Here is a 20,499-nt window from a genome sequence, read left to right on the forward strand (position 1 = left end):
TTAGGCCTCAGGAATAATATAATGCACAATGTTTACTTCTTTTTCAGGAGGGGAGAGGAAGGGTACAGTGTTTACTCGCAATCAAAGGAAAATGTAAAATGTGTAACAGATGAGCTTCAATACCGATATTTTTTATTTTTCATCTGTTTTGTATTTTTCAGTATGTCCTGATTCAATCAGTCTCCCTTGCTTCTTAACAATGAAGATTATCAGCTGACATTAAATTGGTATCTCTGTATAATTTCCACCATCAAACTACTAGGAATGTATTATATAATATTAAAAGCTGAAGAAATCTGACTTAGATAGATAGGTATGTGCCTAATGTACTATCATCTATCTATTAAGTATTTAAAGCACTTATAACTTGTCTTCTAGCCAAGAAGACATCTGGAGTAGTTTAAAAACAAATTAAATGCTTCTTGCCCTTAGGTTTAGCATAGGGAGGGGAGAGAGGGAAAGGGAAAACTGGAAACCCTTTTTAAGAAAGGAAACCTTGTTGGTTTGTAAGATTATAAAACTTAGATTGCTAGCCAGAAAATAATATTCTAAATCTGACTTTTTTTAGATGTTGTTGAGAAGATCTTGCCATTAAAAACATTTGGCATCAACTTTATTGCAGATGTTGTTGAACTGCAACTCACCATCACCTATACGTGGACAGACTGCTGGAAGTTGCAGTTTCCACAACATATGGCAAGCCATAGAGTATCCAGTTCCCAATTTTGGGATCAGTTCTGAATGCTGTAAAGGTTTTCTAAAAGCCAGCTTCAATGCAGCTATAAAGGATATAGTGCACGTGAAAGTTGTTGGTCTTCTTATCATGGCCCAAAATCAGATTAAGGAGAGAAAATGCCAAACTTCTGATCTTTCTCTCAGCTAAGCCAAAGGGTTGTGCATGCTTGTTTTGACTTCTCTTTTCTACAGCTAAAAAAATGACCACAAAGATGGAATGACAATTAGAGGAGAGGCCATAATTTATTACAACTGAATAAAAATGGGAAAGTTAGTATGGGGTAGTTTTGGACTACAACTCTGGAGACCAGGGTCTGCTTCCCCACCCAACCATGAACACCTAGTAAATAGCCTTGGGCAAGTCACACACACTCAGTCCCAGAAAACCCTGAGATAGAGTGAGCTTAGGGTTAGCATAAGTTGGAAATGACTTGAAGGCACACAACAACAATGTGGAACACTGAAATGATCCTAGAAGGTGCTTAACAAACCATGTGGTATAAACATGATGATACAGCATAATTGCTTCTCAGATCCCATTGTCAGTGCAAAGAGGGAGAACCAATTTGATTGATTTTAAAAGGTTAAAAAGGTTTGGACTTCATTGAAAAAAGTTTGCAAAATGTCTTGCATGTCTCTTGTTTTATTTTCTACTTTTAAAAAAATCTTCATTTGAGGTATGTAGTAGTAAAGGCCTTTCCTTCAACTTCTGCTGTATCGTTTATTGTGCCGTCGCGCCTGGGGCTGTAAACTCTTAGTGAAAGAGGCATGGACGTGACATCTTTCCCCAGGGGATTGCTTCTTGCCCTCCTTTAGGGAAACTGGAACTCCCAAGGACCAAAACACTGTAGTTAACTCAAAAACTGGGTTTATTTTTCACAAAGGGGGGTAAAAGAAAATATACATTACAGTCTTTGATTGTTTAAGTCCATGAAGCTTGTCCAGATCCCTCTTTCTTTGGCTGTGAATGCCGGAGCAAACTCAGCCTCAGTCCAATGACCTATATCTGAAGACAAGAGTCTTCCTCTGTTGCCAAAGGACTGATGTGAAGGCGCTTGAGACTCCTCAACGTTGTTCAGGTTGGCCCTGAACATGAAGTGTGAGTCCCAAGGGTAAGAACCTCAGAATTGGTGCTGAGAGGTAACTTTTGAAGGGCTTTTTGAGCCAAGCCTCTCTTTCACGTCCATCCGATAAGAACTTGCTGATGGAATGAAAAGGAGGAAACACAGTCCTACTCCAGGAAGAGGTGGAGCCAAACAGTTTTGCTGAGTGAGCAATATAACAGGTACAAACAACATTGATTGACAGATATAAATAACCAATCCAACTACATTTACAGGGTAAGGGCAAAATCAGGCATGATACAACAATTCAAATCTTGAAACTTATAGTTCCAACATATAGATGGCGCCACTCGCGCCGTCACATTTATTATAAATCTCTTGTTAGGAATCTCTGGGTTTCTCTGTCTCCTATTGCAGTGTGGACCAAGCTGAAGGAGGTTTTGTTTTAGGGTGGGAAGGTAGAGAAGAAAATTGCCTTCTGTTCAATTTTGGAATGCGGGGGCATGGAATGTGTGGCCATCCAGTGGTTTGTGGATAGCAGCTCACATCAACCCTCACCTTTAGCTGTCCTAGCAAGGGCTGACTGGAATCCAACAACATGGAGAGTCATATCATCCACACGCCATACTATGTTACCTCAATTCATCAATCAAGCAACAGAAAATGATACTTCAAACCCAAAAGTGTAGGGTACACAAAATTTGCAAAAGTCCTAGGATGCCAGGTGGCTTGCAATATCTTAAAACATCTTATTGAAACACTGTAAGTTAAATACTAAAATTGTGCATTGACTCCAAAATATCAAAATACCGTAAAAACAGTAAGTAAATGACAACACTAAAAGTTCACTGCCTTCATTTAGATTGAACCATTTCATGACTGACTGAATAAACAAATAAATGTCTGCACAAAAAGGTCTTTCTCTGTCAGCAGAAGGATGACAGGGTAGGCTAATGCCCATGGGAAGAGTTTTCAATTTCCTAAAAGCAGTCAGCATTTACCCATCAAATGTGCCCCAAAAGATGGTGAGATTAAGCGAAGAGCCTTAGATCTTAGAACCTGGCCAGTGTCACATGGGGATTCTATCCTTCAGACAATGTAGAAGGAGCCATATATGGCTTTTATAGGTCATAACCAGATTATAGCTACAGGGAGGCTATATAAGGCTTTACAGGTCATCTTCAGAAATCAGATTATACCCTGAGAAAAGCGTTACCCTAATGCTTATCATGACAAATAGAAGTATGTGCCAGAATTGTTCTAGGAAATGCCTTTGCATTCTCAAGGATAAGCAATTGCAGCTATTTCGAGACCAAGGCAACCTGTACCCAATATTGGTGTCTTGCATCTTACTGTAGGGGCACAATATCATATTCTTCTTTTGATTTTCCATCAGCCTTCAATTCATGTGTCATTCCAGTAGCAAACCTGCTCTGGGAAGCCAAACTAAAGCAGTACTTCTGAGTACTGGAATGTGCACTGTGAGCACAAGCAAATCATTCCCAAATTCAGAATGTTCACTCATTGGTTACAATCAGCTTAATCCACAGAGGAAAATGGGTGGTTAAGCACTCTGATCAACAACACTCACAGGGATTAAATCAACAGGGAGAACTATGCTCCCAAGATAATGCTTAAACTGAACCTAAAGAGGTTTTTGTCAGCCTCATTATTTAAAGCATCCATATGGCATCTTTTATCAGGCTTGGCTTTTGGAACAATGTATAAGCAAAACTACTACTTCTTCTTCTTCCTCTTCTTCCTCTTCCTCCTCCTCCTCCTCCTCCTCCTCCTCCTCCTCCTCCTCTTTTTATCTTCATCTTCTTTTATACCCCGCTTTTCCTCTCCACAAGGAGACTCAAAACGGATTACATTAAAAGCATTTCAATACAATTTAAAATCTAAAAATACACAAACACCGAAACAGAATTAAATATAAATTGTATTCTAAAAATCACAGCTAAAATCCATAAAAACATAAAGCAAAAAACCACAGGGGGGTTGTCCATTCCCAGTGAGCAACCTGGCTGCAGCTCTTTGGACCAGCTGAAGTTTTTGAGCACTCTTCCGAGGCAGCACCATGTAGAGCGTGTCAAAGTAATCCAGACAGGATGTAACTAAGCCATGTACTACCATGGCCATATCCTATGTAAACTACACATTTTTGACATTAATATTGAAATCTGAAATATATACAGATTTGGCACACAAAGTTTAATTGTGCAAAGGCCCTCCTGGCCACCACAAATACCTGGGCCTCCAAGTTCAACTATGAGTTGAGGAGGAGCCCCAAACTGCACACCTATGCATTCAGGGGGAGTATAACCCCATTCAGCACAGGCTGGATCCCTATTCCCTGATTTGCCTTCTGACTGACCAGGTCCACCTCTGTCTTGTCTGGATTAAGTTTCAATTTGTTTTCCCTCATCCAGTCCATAACTGATGATAGGCACTGGTTTAGGGTCAAAACAGCTTTCTTAGCATTAGGTGGAAATGAGTAGTAGAGTTGGGTGTCATCTGCATATAGGTGGCACCATACTCCAAACCTCTGGTTTATCTCTCCCAGTGGTTTCATGTATATGTTAAATAGCATATTTAACGAACAGAACCCTGAGGAACCCCACAGGATAATGGCCAGGGGTTTGAATTGGAGTCCCCCAGCACCACCTTCAGGGTAGGGTCCTCCAGGAAAGATTGGAGACACTGTAAGACAGTGCCTCCCAATGTCATCCCAGCAAGATGGCCCAGAAGAATACCATGATCAATGGTATCGAAGACTGCTGAGAGGTCCAGGAGAACCAACAGGGACATACTCCCTCCCTCTGTCTGTCTGTCTGTCTGTCTGTGTAAGTCATCCACCAAGGCAACTGATCAATAGCCATAACTTATACCAACATATAAAACAGAATACTAGAACAACCAAGAAAATGTATTAAAACTATGCTAATATATTAACATGTTAAAATGTCTGGGTAAATAATACTTTCTTACCATCTGCAATGTAGGTACCAGGAGAGTCTCTTTAGAGAGAACATTCCATAACTGGGGCATCACTGTCAAAATATGTCCTCTGCTCTGTTACTGATTCACTCAGGTGAAAATCTTAATGTACTATTTATTGTCAAGCATAATATGTACACATTCTCATACCAATGGGCTAAACTGCCTTGGAGGAGTTAATCGTGGTGGTCCCAATATGTATCTCATGATACCTACAAGTGTTAGTGCATATAAACAACTACAGGTTGAGCAGCCTTTATCTGGAATTCCAAAAGTCTGAAATACTCCGAAATTCATGTGGGTGACTGAGATAGTGGCACCGTTGCTTTCTGATGACTCAATATACACATACTTTGTTTCATACACAAACATATTTTTTAAAATATCACTTTCAGGTTATGTGTATAAGGTGTCTACATGAATTTCATGTTTAGACCTTTGTCCTATCTCTAGGCTATTGTATTATGTAGATGCAAATATTCTGAAATCTGAAATTGAAAACACTGCTGGTCTCAAGTATTTTGAATAAAGGATACTCAAAGGATACTTTAAAAAAAAAAGGTTTTCTTCTTTGTTGTACTTGAAGTGATTCCCAACTGGTTATTTACTTTGTCCTAAATTTAACCTTGAGATACTGGCAGCACAACAATTTTGTAGAATATGAGCTGGTGTTGTGTAACTTATTTTCATTCTGAAGATGCTGAAGCTTTTCTGGTACTCTGAAGTGCTCTTATGAAGTAATTATTTAATCCTGTAATTTATATAACAGGATCCAAGCTTATAAATAATATCTGCCTAGACTGACATAGTAAGACAACTAAGGTATTTTTAGCTGGAATATTATATGCTGTGATTTCAAAGTAATAAATTATTTTAACACTGTATTTTTCCAAATCATCAACAACATTGGGTGTAAATTGTGCTATTTATGTTCATGATGGCCTATATAACATGTTTACTTCACACCCCATGAAACTATTTTGATAAGCTTCAGACATTGCATACAACAGACTCAGCCAATATGTCATTTGACAACATGGCCGAGTTCTTCTGGGCTCTATCAGATTGCAATCAAGGAAAATATCCCACGTTCACTCATAACAAAAATAAGAATGCTTTCAAGATGTGAAAAACAGATATTCCAAGCTTGCGGGTTTTTAAAAATATATAAGGGTAGAGGCAATTTGAACATTAACATTAAACTTTATTTATATGTCAAATATTTCTTCTAGATCTCTGCCCGATAGTAACCACTCACAAGTGTGGAAGTGCTTGAAGTAAATGGTGCTTGAATTTCAGGAATTTGTCAGAGGTGGGATAGGTTACTGTTTTTGGTTTACCATTCTCAGTATTCCTAGCCTGCTGTGAGATTCTGGGATAGTAGTTCGAAAAGTACCATTTCCAAGTTCTGCCATTAAGTGGGAATAGGAAGACTATTTTAAAAATATTATCATAAAAGGGGTGAAAAATGAACAGAAGCCTGGACTGATGAGCATTTCAAAATTTGAGATTAATTCTACATAAAATTCACATGGGATTGTTACAGCATTTTCTATGTAAGAAATAGCAGTTTCTGCACAGAAAACAATGTTTCTGCATAATGTTTCTGCATATTTTTATACAAAAAACTGTTTCCTGTACAAAAGTACTGTGTGAATTTTGCATGCAATAAATCATGCACTTTAAATAGTTTCAAGGGTTGCATTTGCACTGTAGAATTAATGCAGTGTGGCACCACTTAAACTGCTTTGCTTTTGCATCAAAGCAGTTACAATTCTACAAAGTCTAAAACCTTGTCTTCCAAATAATAGTTGCACCTTCCCAAACTACAACTCTGAAGATCCATAGCATTGAGGCCGATCGGGGTATAGGGTGGCAACCTGTGCTCGATAGGGATTACTTCTCTCTCTCTCTCTCTCTCTCTCTCTCTCTCTCCCCCCCCCCCCCCCAAGGACACAGGTCCGCGGTCTGGAGGTTTTCCTGGATTGAAGCTTGAAGCTCAGGTGTCGGTTGGCACTAGCCGGGAGGGCCTTTGCACAGCGAAAACTTGTGCACCAGCTGTGATCGTACCTCAAAACCCCTAACTTGGCCACGATCGTCCATGCCTTAGTTACATCCAGAATGGACTACTGTAATGCACTCTACATGGGGCTGCCTTTGAAGATGGCTTGGAAACTGCACTTAGTACAAAAGTCAGCAGCCAGATTACTAACTGGGGTGAGCTTTAGGGAACATACCACGTCCCTTTTAAAACAGCTCCACTGGCTTCCGACAAGTTTCCGGGCTCAATTTAAAGTGCAGGTTATTACCTATGAAGCCCTATATGCTTCAGGTCCAAACTATCTTCGAGACTGTATCTCCTTCTATGAACCGGCACAGACATTGAGATCTGCTGGGGAGGCCTTTCTCTCGGTCCTGCCACCATTTCAAGTATGGTTGGTGAGGACGAAAGAGAGGACTTTCTCGATGGTGGCTCCCCAGCTCTGGAATACTCTCTCTAGAGAAATTAGGTTAGCCTCCACTCTTCAAGCCTTTCAGGTGAGTTTAAAAACATGGCTCTTCATACAGGCCTTTGACCTTGTGTAATCTATGGTCATCTTGAGGATCCACTTACTGCATCACTCTGCACTTTGATTTGTCACTACAGAGAGCCAGCTTTATTCACAGGTTCTAGAGCATTTTAGGAATTTTTACAATTTTATCAGATGGGCATTTATGTGTGTTTTTGTTTTTATACTTATGTTGATGTTGATATGCTTATCTACTGTTGTTTTATGTGGCACTTGAAAAAAGTGCTTCTGTGAACGGCCCAAGTCCCTTCAGGGAGATGGTAGCGGGGTTTAAATAAAATTTTATTTGTTTGTTTATTTATTTATATAAAGTGGTGTCAAACCACATTAATTCTACAACACAGACTGCAAAGCTTTGAAAGCCTTTTTTACGACAAAACAAATTTGCCAAAATCATTCTTAGTTTCATCCAAACTTTAGCAAGAAATATATTGCTACTATTGGGTTACCAGCTGGGCAGAAGGAAACAGGTGTTTGGAGGAATAACCAGCAACTACTGTTGCTAACTAATCTTTTAGTCAGTATTATATGAAATTCCACCAAGGTTTGTGTACCAGTCATGTTTGCCAAGTGCACGATAAAAACAGTTTTCATGTCTTGCGGATTATTACTGACAATAATCACTAATTTTAGAGTTCTTAGACAAGCTGGAATACAAACAGACAACAGCAACAGCATGGATGTGGTCATTTTAGAGAAACATGGGTAATAAAAAGCTAACATAAAGAAACCAAGAAGGAAGTTTTTACCAGAATTCTGGAAAGCCGTGTAGGAGCAGCATAAGTGGTTTACCTCTTTCTCCCGCAGCCACATAGTGGAATCTTAACCCAGTGTCCTGCAAGTGAAAAAGAGAGTCTGTATTTTAACATTATCTAAGAAGGTGTTTTCAAAAGATTCCATGAGCAATTCCAAATAGTTTGATTTCCCTAATATTGCCCTGCAATCTCTCATTTCTGCCTGAACGAGGACAAGGGAGTTTACACCCAGACATGATGTATATAGTTATGTGGAGTTACAAAATCAACCCAAAAATCTGGGTCAAATAGGTTAATGCAAGTACTATACCAGGGGTCCTCAAACTTTTAAAGCTTAGGGCCAGTTCATGGTCCCTCAGACTTTTGGAGGGCAGGACTATAGTCTGAATAAAGCACAAACGAATTCCTATGCACACTTTACACATCTTATTTGTAATGCAAAAAACATGGAAGAACAGTACAATATTCATGTTTAATCAACATAAACTCACCAGTATTTCAAATGGAAGTGTGGGCCAATTGGAAGCGTTGGGGCCGGGCTGTGGCGCAGGCTAGTGAACAGCCTGCTGCAATAAATCACTCTGCCCATGAGGTTATGAGTTTGAGGCCAGCCCGTGGCGGGGTGAGCACCCGTCAATTAAAAATTAAAAATAGCCCCTGCTCGTTGCTGACCTAGCAACCCAAAAGATAGTTGCATCTATCAAGTAGGAGATAAGGTACCACTTATAAAAAGTGGGGAGGCAAATTTAACTAATTTAGGACATTGGAATGAGGAAGTGCGCTCAGAGTGGTCAGAATCGAACATCCCCTCAGGAGAAGGTTAAATTGCCTCTGCGTCTGTCTCTGTCTCGGTTCTATGTGTATATGGGCATTGAATGTTTGCCCTATATGTATATAATGTGATCCATCCTGAGTCCCCTTCGGGGTGAGAAGGGCGGAATATAAATACTGTAAATAATAATAATAAATACCTTCACGTCATTTTAGACTTAGAATGACCCTAAGTCTAAAGTGTAGGGTAAGGGGCAGGTAAATGACCCTGGAGGGCCACATCTGGCCTACAGGCCTTAGTTTGAGGACCTCTGTACTATACCTTAACTTCAATCGAGAAAAGAACTATTCCCTCTGAGTAATGTGGAAAAAGGTGTGAGCTTAGTCTATCTCTGTCAGGACCCAGGCTGCAGAGCACCAATAACCATGCGCAGAGACCAGAATCTATCTAATATCTTTATTAAAGGAATATATAAAGTCAATAAAAACAAGTGAAGAATATAGTTCAGAAGTAGACCTTTCAGGAAAGGTCAAATATAGTCCAGTCCAATATGAGATATTAAAGTCCAAAGTTATAATCCACTTCACCGAAACACACACTATTTGACAAGCAATAGTGTGGGGAACTGTCCATAGTCTTTGAGGCTTAAGGTAAATCCGAAGGAAACTGGAAAACAAGGCTTGAATCAGAGAAGCAAGGTCCGTGGTTTAAAACACAAGGCAAGGCAAGACTTGAAACTTGGCAAGATCAAACTTGAAACAAGGCAAACATGAATCAAAAACTGAGTCCATAGAAGTCCATGGTACAAGGCTGGGCTGGAAACTTGATCCGGGATCTGGGAACTGGAGTACAAAGTCTACACACGATTTCACTCCTCAAGCCGACGAATTGACTCCGCAAGGATTCCTTTGCGGGCAAACACCTATATAGGATCTTGTTTTCCCGCCAAGGAACACTTTCTCTGGGGAACAAGAAACGAAACCTATACTGTGTCCAGATGCATGACTCCTTAAAGTTTCCCAAGGGAAGCAGACTTAATCAGCTAATTGTCTGGCAGCTATCCTGGCGCTCCGGCGAGTCGCCTCTCGAGCGCCCCTATCTTGATTATAATAATCCCGGTGAGAAAATGGGGGAGATTTCTGCTCAAGGCTTGTTTGGCTGACTTCTTGTGGGCAAACATCTTGCAGGTGCAAGGGCTCCAATTCTGGCTGAAACGGTGGGAAACCCAAGTTTTCCTCTTCATCTGCCTCAATAGTACCAGGAACGGGACTACATGGCCCATGAGTCATCACAATCTCTGGAGAACTCAAAATGAGCACTGATCCCCTTTATTTTTTCTGCTGTACCACAACTTCTGGTCTTTTAGAAAGTCTGGATGGGAAAATGGCATCTGAATCTGCTGAGATGGCATTGATGCTTTTTCCTCACTATAGAACAGTGGTTCTTAACCTGTGGGTCGCCAGGTGTTTTGGCCTACAACTCCCAGAAATCCCAGCCAGTTTACCAGCTGTTAGGATTTCTGGAAGTTGAAAGCCAAAACATCTGGGGACCCACAGGTTGAAAACCACTGCTACAAAAGGATATTTGAGTAATTTATGAGTCATATCAAAACCAATACTTTGGCTCTTAAACCTGCCCTCGACTTAAACAAGAGGTCAATATAGTATGAGGATGTTCAGATATCCAAGCACTGAAAAGGGTTGTGTTCAACAGACAGGTTATATCAGTGGTTCTCTGTTGCACCTCAGCCTTGATTCACCTTGCTCTGACACACAAACTCTACAGCAGGTTTGAGTTTTTATAGTTTATTAAAGATAAATAGTAAAAAGTTCTTCAAGAAGCAAAAGAAAGCATCAAATTCAGTTACAAATATAGTCTTGAGATAGTCCAGAGCTTACCAGGAATAAACAACATCCAAAGGAAACATGGCAAGATCCAAGAAACAAGAATACATGAACTGCAAGATAATCCAAAGCCCAGCAGGGAAACTAGAGCTTGCTTCTCCGGTCGCAAGAAAGTTGCTTTGACAACAGCTTTTATCACATCACTCTTTGCAACACATGAAAGCATTTCTTTGCCCTCTCACCTCCCCCCATCTGTTTGCAATCCTTACACTACACCGCACTCTCAATTCCAAAGGCTCAGCCCTATCTAAGGAACCTATCCCATCAAGGTCAATTTGCTTATTAACTCGCTGAGATTCATTAGTAAGCTGGGAATTTTCCAACCTCCCATTCTCCCTTCTCAAGTCAGTGTGCACCTGGCTGGCTTCACTGGATTCAGGGTCATCAACTCCAACCCTGCCTGTGGGAACCTGAACTTATACTGTCTGTTCCTCATCTTCCAAAGCTACAGGCCTTTTGGGGATATTTTGAACCTGAATCTCTCTTTCCTCATCAGAATCAATTCTAGATTCAAGCTGAGTCACAACATTCTCAATCAGTGGGCTTTCAACCCATATGTTTTTGCCTTCAACTCCCAGAAATCTTAATAGCTGGTAAACTGGCTGGGATTTCTGGGAATCATAGGCCAAAACATCTGGTGACCCACAGGTTGAGAACCACTGGGTTAAATATAGAATTTATAAAATATCCACAAACTAGTTGAGAAATACAGACCTTATCTATATTGGTGAGATCATAAATTTTTGTTTCTCCTTTTTGGTCATTGTTGGATAGGTTTGGCCACATAAATTTTTGTTTCTCCTTTTTGGTCATTGTTGGATAGGTTTGGCCACAGTATGTTGTCTGAGGATCATTACCACTGAATGTGTAAAGCATTAAGATCACAGTGTTTCCTTTAAAATTTAGTAGAAAAGGTAACCCGAAATTTGGAAAAAATGCTAATTATTTTTAATGCAATGTGAGATGTCAGACATGTCACTTCTAAAGAGACATTTTCTTTCTTTCCCTCATTCATAGAAAGGAATGTCTTTCACAGCACATATTCCCATATCCAAGAAAAAAAAGAGTCTAACATTCTGAGCTGTGCCTTTCTTAATGTTTGGTGGTTTTATTCATATGCAAATGTAGGAACATTCCATATGATCAAAACCTTTGAGTGACACCTCAAGTGTTCATCCTGTTCATTCCATATCAAAAAAGGGGGGATGAGGTGAGCCTATCCCTCTGCCGCCAAGGGTGTTTTCTGCCTGGGCTTTGGCAAGATATTAATCATCTGCTTATTTTATGAACTCTTCTGCCATTCCCAGTGATACACATTTGCACAAATGCACATAGATCCCCCACCAAAAGGAGAAATGGGAGGCAGTAGAAGAGAAGCAAATGTAACAGCTGTTGACTTTGTTCTGATTCTGTACAAAACCAAATACTCTGTTTAACAGTTCAATCCTGTACACATATACCTACTCAAAAATAAGTTCTATTTGAGTCCTATAGCTTATTTCCAGGTGTGTGGGTATAGGATTCTAATTTAAAGGTTCTCTCTTCTCCGTTGCCTGGCTCAGGCAGAAATGGAATGTTTTGAAAACACCTGTCCCCTTTAATTCTATCAAATACAACAGATGTGTGAAATTAACCTGATGAGTACATATCCTAGATTGGATCCTACAAGAACTTTCTACAGTAGTTCTAATGGGCAATAGTGGTTTTCAGCCAGGGTGGTACTTTAACTGGCCACATATTAGTTGTCACACTCTTTCAGATGAAAAAAACTAGCTCTCTGCTGAAATTGCTAATAAAGACACCAATCCGACTGTGGATCTTTGTCTATTAGTAACTATCTTGAGAGCCTCTATTCATTTCACACTTGATGTCAGACAGCTGTGAGAGGCCAACACGCACATGACTTCTACTTATGTAATGTTTTTCTTGATAAGGGCATATTCTATTTCTTTCTAAAGTATAATAGATTACAGTTCAGTGATATAATCTGTAATACGTTCACATTCCAACATTATGGGTAAGCCCCGATATCTTCACTGGTTTTGAAATGAGATTGACTGTATAAAGAGCGTTAGTTTCAAAGCAGTTTTGATAACTATGCCATGAGATTCATTTTACCACAATTTTCAAACAAAGGAAAAAATGGAAGCCAGCCATATACACTTCTCTCAGTCACCAAGAGCATTTTGTGCCAGAGAGCACATCTACACTGACCACTTAGGTTGGTGTGTGTGCAGATCAGCCCCATGGTGACTAAACATCACATAGGGCTGATCCAGCTTAACCCAGGACAAGGTTGTCTTAGTTTAGCCTAGCCTTGGGTTAAGCTAATTCAGGGAGAGGAACCAAATCCTGCACCAGGGGCAGTCAAGGCAGGTGAGCCAATTGCTAACTGGAACCAGTGGCAGTTATTTTGACTCTCATCCCACTTTTCCTGGGCTCAGGTCCTATAGCATATCTACCCAGCAGTGCAGAACCGTATCAAGCCTGATGTCAAGTGTGAAATATGTAGAGGGTCTCAAAACAGTTACTTACGGACATGGGACCACAGCCTGGCTCATCTACCACTTTGGCTAAACACCACAGTGGCTCATCAGAGGCATCACAGAAAGCTTGGATGGTACTACAGTACTAATCATGTGAAGGTTTCTTATCTGGATTTGTACCTTGGAAATACATGAACTTCCTTACAACTACATTTCTTCTCAGAGACGAATCTCATGGTTGGGGGAACAATTCTAAAATTGCTTGGTATCTGAGGTCATATATTTATCTGACCCCATCTCCAGAACTGATTTTACATCTCTTTTCAGAAAGGGTTGTTTTCACTTTCGAAAAACAAAAACCAAATCTGAACCTAAAGTGACAAACATGCATTCGGATAAAGACACCTTACTTACTTTACATAGCACAGCAGTATGTGCCTGAAACATAAGATGGGAACATTTTAAAAATCAATTTATCCAAAGGACTGAGGCCTTAATACTTGAATGAGTGCCTCTTTCTCTGTATATCTGCCTAAGGGCCAAGCTTTGCCAGAGAAGTCCTCTTCTGTGTCTCAAACAAATATGGTATCTGGGGTACAGGGCTTAATGTGAGGTTCTGGATGGGATACTGCTATAAATGTTGGAAATAGCAACCTCCCAAGCCTCTTGCTATTTATTTGCTAATGTATATATTTGCTAACCTGTATTCTATGTGTATGATGATTTGCCAGTTTGACTTATCTCTTTGGTGTGGGAGAGGTTATAGACATGTGATTGTACTTAGCATGTTCAAACTCAAGACTCAGTGGAGGTGGATGCATATTGCTGTTTGGACTTCAATGGAGAAGTATGTTCTTGGACTTCAATGTTATAATGTTTGCATCAGACCTCAGTACAATTATATTTAAAGACTATGGACTATTGATTAAGAATGATACTCTGTGTACACAACACAGAGAGAAGCTGCATCCTATCTATAACTGAACTTCAATAAGAAATGTGCCTTATGGTGAATTGATACAAGATTATGAGTAAACAAGATATGCTATTTTTCAAAGAAGATTTTTGTTTTTGTTTTTCTCAGTGCATATTTTACACTAAAAGGTTTTAAAGGGAGTGTATATGTTTTGGGATACATATACCCACTGTGGAGCCCTGGTGGCGAAGTGTGTTAAAGCACTGAGCTGCTGAACTTGCAGACCAAAAGGTCGCAGGTTCAAATTCTGGGAGCGGAGTGAGCGCCCGCTGTTAGCTCCTGCTTCTGCCAACCTAGCAGTTTGAAAACATGCCAATATGAGTAGATCAATAGGTACCGCTCCGGTGGGAAGGTAATGGCGCTTCATGCAGTAATAACGGCCACATGACCTTGGAGGTGTCTACAGACAACACCGGCTCTTCGGCTTAGAAATGGAGATGAGCACCAACCCCCAGAGTCAGACACGACTGGAATTAACGTCAGGGGAAACCTTTATCTTTACCTTTTATATGTTTTGGGTAAATGAAACTGCAATTTTAACTTTAAAGAAACAACCATGCTCTGCTAACCAAATAGATATTTTTAGTGGCATGTCTTTGTCCTTGGCAGTTCAAAGACATGGTTCTTCAGTTTAACAGCTGAGTTACCTTGTGCCATCACATTAATGCGTGTGAATATCACTTGTTCAAAGAGCTGACTTCTAACAAGGTCATGCTTTTTTTAACTGGTGGTTTTCAAATGGTGGCCTCCACATATTCATGGAGATTCACTTTTGCCAAAAGGATATGTGTCCAGAGACTGGGTTTAGTTATTTTCCAATAATAAAACATAAGATTGCTGTAAATTGGGACTGACAAGTTGTGCCCCCCCTCCAGGGGAAAATGCCTTTCTGTGCCCTCAGATACAATGTATTGTGGAACTAGAGCTGAACACAAAAGTTGGAAAGTCCATTATTTCTTTCTCTTTTTGATACCCTCTTCCCCATCTCTGTACCACTGATTTCTCTCTCAGTCTCCCATTCCCCATTTCTTCCTCCCCCTAAAGAAGAGATGGGTTGCTCTTATAGAGGCCTAAACTGATCAATTGTGAGAGGCATTTCAAAGTAGTCTGAAGGTCACCTGAGATCAGGGTGAGAGCCAACATGGTGGTTCACCCTAGTCTCAATGATGTGAACATTGGAGTACAACTCTGGAGACACGCCTTCAAATCCAGGTTTGACTGGATACTCACTGGTGCAACACATGTTTTCTCGACCACAAGGAAGGCCATGGCAAATACCCTCTGAGTAAGCCTTACCAAGAAAACCCATGATAGGGGCACTTTAGTGTTCTCATACATCGGAAATGACTTGAAGGCATGTGACAACAACAACTAACAAGTTGCCCACCCCTGCTGAAAATAAAGTTGCTTTAACCCTTCTTGAATTTTAGATGCACATCAAAATAACCTCATTCTAAAATGGAGATCAGTTCTTGCTGGTTGTATAAACTTCATCGCCTTAGTGTAGATTAATAAACATTTATTCTTTCCTTTATAGAGATTTTCCCTCTAGCAAACAGTAAGTCTACATAATTGACTTCCATTGTCGTAAAGGGCACTTCATATTGAATTAACTTACTGACTGGATATGTAATTCAATTAAACATATTAACAGCACTTTATGTTCATAATCACCTTGTACTGTTTTGTTATATAATGCTAATTTATATTCCGAGATAAATGTTTAACAACACTGTAGAAGTGATTAAGTACATCTGGAAGTGCCAACCCTCTGAGCAATTTATCTTTCAGTATTTAACAACAAGTGTGCAAGGTTCTTAACAGGTGGCCATTACTGTCAGTACCAATATTGCTCAAGCACTTACTGACAAATCACAGAGAAATCTACTAGCCCCAACTTCGTTAGGAACATTTGCTAGGGAACAAATATAGGAGTGACTACTGCTTCCATGGCCTACTTGTGAGTTTCCCAGAAACACCTGATAGTCACTATGAGGAGGAGTATGCTGGAGTAGATGAATATTTTGGTCTGATTTAGGAGAGTTTTCCCTATGTTCTTCCTAACAGTTTATTTGAATGTAATAGCAGCCAGGACTTAACTCCTCTACCGTTTAAGGACAGAACAACTAATTACACAGTACACAGAATGCCAAGTGGTTTCCTTATTGCTACGTTCTCCCCTTTTCCTTAAGACACTCCTTCCTTTGAGACTCCCCCTTTCCTTGAGAAACATGTTCATTTCACCCATGCTTGGATTTCATCACATGATGCACTGACTCATCACTGTTTTGCATCATTGGCTGAGGCTGGTGGGACCGAAGAAGGGAACAGAAGGATAATGCTATGACAAAGAGTCATTTGCATGTTGGCAGGGAGAAGGGAAGAACTCAACATAAGGAGGCCAAGCTTTATAGTATCTTCGTGCTACACTATTAATAGTATGGAAAATAACATTCTCCCTTGGCATTTTTGCAGTTTGTTATCTGTCAACAATTCTACCTACAATCTAACAGAGAAATTTCTACTCACGGTTGTAGGCATGACTGTGTTACTTCCATAAACCCTACAACGCTGACTCAGGCCCAGATGTAAAAGAAGTAATGATCACAAAATGAAACTTGAGATCATTTGTGTTTGTGTGTGTATCGTTCATGCCTCTCAGATAAAAAGTGTGTGGAGGTGGGTAAATGATCAATAAATTAACTATATATCTCTTGCCTCAGTCAGTATTGGGTTGCTGTGAGTTTTCCAGACTGTATGGTCATGTTCCATAAGCATTTTCTCCTGATGTTTCATCTGCATCTATAGCAGGCATCCTCAGAGGTTGTGAGATACGTTGGAAACTATGCAAGTGGGGTTTATATATCTGTGGAATGTTCAGGGTGGGAGGAAGAACTCTTGTCTGTTTGAGGCAGGTGTGAATGTTTCAATTGGCCACCTTGATTAGCATTGAATGGCCTTTCAGTTTCAAGGTCTAGCTGTTTATTGCCTGGGGAATCCTTTATTGGGAGGTGTTAGCTGGCCCTGATTGATTAATGTCTGGAATTCTTCTGTTTTCTGAATGTTGTTCTTTACTCACTGTCCAGTATTTTTAAAACACTGGTAGGCAGATTTTGTTCATTTTCATAGTTTCCTCCTTTCTGTTGAAATTATACACATGCTTGCTAGTGAATAAAGAACAACATTCAAAACATTCAGAGGAATTCCAGGCATAAATCAATCAGGGCTAGCTAACACCTCCCAACAAAGGATTCCCCAGGCAGTAAACAGCCAGAATTTGAAACTGAAAGGCCATTCAATGCTAATCAAGGTGGCCAATTGAAACATTCAAACCTGCCTAAAACAGACAAGAGTTCTTTCTCCCACCCTGAACATTCCACAGATATATAAACCCCACTTGCATAGTTTCCAACAGACCTCACAATCTGTGAGGATGCCTGCTATAGATGCAGATGAAACATCAGGAGAAAATGCTTTTGGAATATGACCATACAGCCTGGAAAACTCATAGTAACCCAGTGATTCCGGCCATGAAAGCCTTCGACAACACATTGAATCAGTATTGTTGGCACTGATAGTTTCAATGAGATTTGAAAGTCTGAGTGTTACTGGGGCACTGGACCATCTCAAAGCTGACATTTTATTCCAACCGAATAAGGGGTCTTCTCAGATTCTATATTGATCCTAGACCATTTCAGTTCCTCAGTGAAGGTTCACAAAACTTTTTTGCATCTTGGGAGAACACAGTCATCCAGTTTATAAAATAATAAACTGATGCACGAACACAGTAGCATCCCAGCTATCTTCTCACAGAAATCATCTCCTGATCTACTATGTCTGGGTTGGTCATTATATTACAACCCAGTACTTAATACTAGTAGCCTAAGAGTATTGGAGTTGGGCAAGCTTGGAAGGAGCTCAGTACTTTTACCGAAGTAACTACTGAAAGGTTGCATAAGTACATTTGCAAATCACCTGAACTCTCTCAGATGTCCTGCCTCTCCTTTCCTATATTTGAATGAAAAACATCTTTCAAGTTAAGGTAAACAGACAACATCCTCTCTCCCTCGTATGACTGATTTGCACCAGTTTTCCTAAAATTGCAAGGTTCACTCTGTTGACCCTCAGAAAGGACAGTGAAGACACAAAGCACATTCCAAGATCAAGCAGGACATAGAAATAGATATTGATATATCCACACATAACAGATAGATACATGCACACATATACTATGCATACATACCTGGGGACACAACAACAAACCGACTAAACCCTTTGTTTCTGCTAGTTGTTGTTGTTGTTGTTGTTGTTGTTGTTATTATTATTATTATTATTATTATTATTATTATTATTATTATTATTGGATTTACTGTAGTTATACCCTTCCTTTTTCACCCCTGAAGGGGGGCTCAGGGCGGCTTACAAACTATGGCAACAATTCAGTCCAGATTCTGACAATAAAAATTTCAGAAAAACATATAGTAAAGGTAAAGGTTTTCCTCTGATATTAAGTCCAGTCGTGTCCGACTCTGGAGGTTGGTGTTAATCTCCACTTCTAAGCCGAAGAGCTGGCGTTGTCCATAGACACCTCCAAGGTCATGTGACCAGCATGACTGCAAGGAGTGCCGTTACCTTCCCACCGGAGCAGTACCTATCAATCTACTCACATTTGCATGTTTTCAAACTTCTAGGTTGGCAGAAGCTGGGGCTAATAGCGGGAGCTCATCCCACTCCCCGGATTTGAATCTGGCAAACTTTTGGTCAGCAAGTTCAGCAGCTCAGGGGTTCAACCCACTGTGCTATCAGGGGCTCTTCAGAAAAACATATACATAACAACTAAAAATAGTCTTTCAAACATATCAAATGTATCAAAAGTCTAGTACCCACTGAGCTTTGTAAACATTGAACCAATTGCTTCAATGCTTACAATGTTTACTTGGATGTTTAAACAGATGGTTGTTTGCAGTTCTACGCACCCCACTCTTTCCTATACATCCTCCCTAATATTTTCAGTGGAGAGGTCAGAGAGACACACACTTTCTCGTACATCAGTAGTTCTCAAACTGGGGTCCCCAGATGTTTTGGGCCTTCAACTCCCAGAAATCTTAGCATCTGGTAAACTGGCTGGGATCTCTGGGAGTTGTAGGCCAAAGCACCTGGGGACCCAAAGGTTGAGAACCACTGCCGGACACAAACACACACAGCTCAATCCACAAAAAAGTGGAGAAAGCCATGGTCCTGCTTTCATAGCCTTATTGCAATCTACATCCTTGCTTTTTAAATTTTTTCCATCAACATCCACTGAGACAATAAATAAATAAATACACCAGAGTAGGGGGAAGAGGAGGAAGGGAGGGAGGGAGGAGAAAAAAGGAAGGAAAACAAGAGCAGCTCCAACCTCTTGGAGGCAAAGGGGAGCAGTCTGCCTTTGACAGCCAAAGTCAACTCTGCCTTCCCATTTAGAGGGTGGGAGTGAAGATGATCCCAAAGCTCTGGGGCTTCTATTTGTTTGGCTTGGCTCTGCTCCCCCCCTTTTTTGTTTTGTTTTTGGCTTTACCTTGATCCTGACATAGCAGTGCGTGCCCAAGGAGGGGTCATTGAGGCAGCCCGGCGGGTTCTCCCGGATCAGCCACTGGAAGGTCTTGCCTGGCTTGGTGCCGAGGCTCCACAAAAGTTTCAGCAGCTCAATGCAGGCGCAGAGCCCGCAGTAAGTGTACACCAGAGCCCAGAGGAGCAGGGACCCGAGTGTCACCATCAGCCTGTCGGGGATGCGCAGCCCAGGGACGAAGAAGGAGACGGAGGCAGGAGGAAGGAAGAGGAGGAGAAGAAGAAGAAGCCAAGGCGCTCTCTGGCTGCCTCGCTCGTTCTCCTCCTCCTCCGACACAGCCGATCCCCCCTCCCAGGGACAGCGAGATGGGCTCTGCCAACGCGAGGAGGCAGGCAGGCAGGCATCAACAACAGCAGCCGCGCGGACCACACCAGCTGGATTGGAAGGGGGGGGGGGCAGAGAGATAGGCAAGCGCCTCTGCCGCACATAAGCAGCCAGGCAAGCGAGCAAGCAGGCCGGGCAAAGAGGGAGGCCAGGGGGTCCATTGGGTTGGAAACAGGGGGTGCTTCCAGCAAATGGGGAGCCCCTCTCAACGCCCCTCCATCTTCCCTGGTGCTGAATCAGAATCAATGGGTGCCTCTAAAGTGGAGAATTGATGGAGTTTGACCCCACTCTAGCTCCCCAGGCTC

The 20,499-nt window shown here is 41.0% G+C and overlaps 1 protein-coding gene across 1 annotated transcript in view; it reads right to left on the reverse strand.

Annotated features, from left to right (window-relative positions):
- Positions 1-20,499, reverse strand: part of ephx4 (epoxide hydrolase 4) — a 33,618-nt gene that overhangs the window by 11,687 nt on the left and 1,432 nt on the right. The window contains exons 2-3 of the mRNA XM_062979762.1: positions 19,820-20,449; positions 8,119-8,204 (exon numbers count right to left, since the gene is read on the reverse strand). Of these exons, the coding sequence (XP_062835832.1) occupies positions 8,119-8,204; positions 19,820-20,449 (716 nt within the window). The remainder of the gene's footprint in view (positions 1-8,118; positions 8,205-19,819; positions 20,450-20,499) is intronic.

This window comes from Anolis carolinensis, chromosome 4, assembly GCF_035594765.1.
Source record: "Anolis carolinensis isolate JA03-04 chromosome 4, rAnoCar3.1.pri, whole genome shotgun sequence".
Classification (NCBI taxonomy): domain Eukaryota; kingdom Metazoa; phylum Chordata; class Lepidosauria; order Squamata; family Dactyloidae; genus Anolis; species Anolis carolinensis.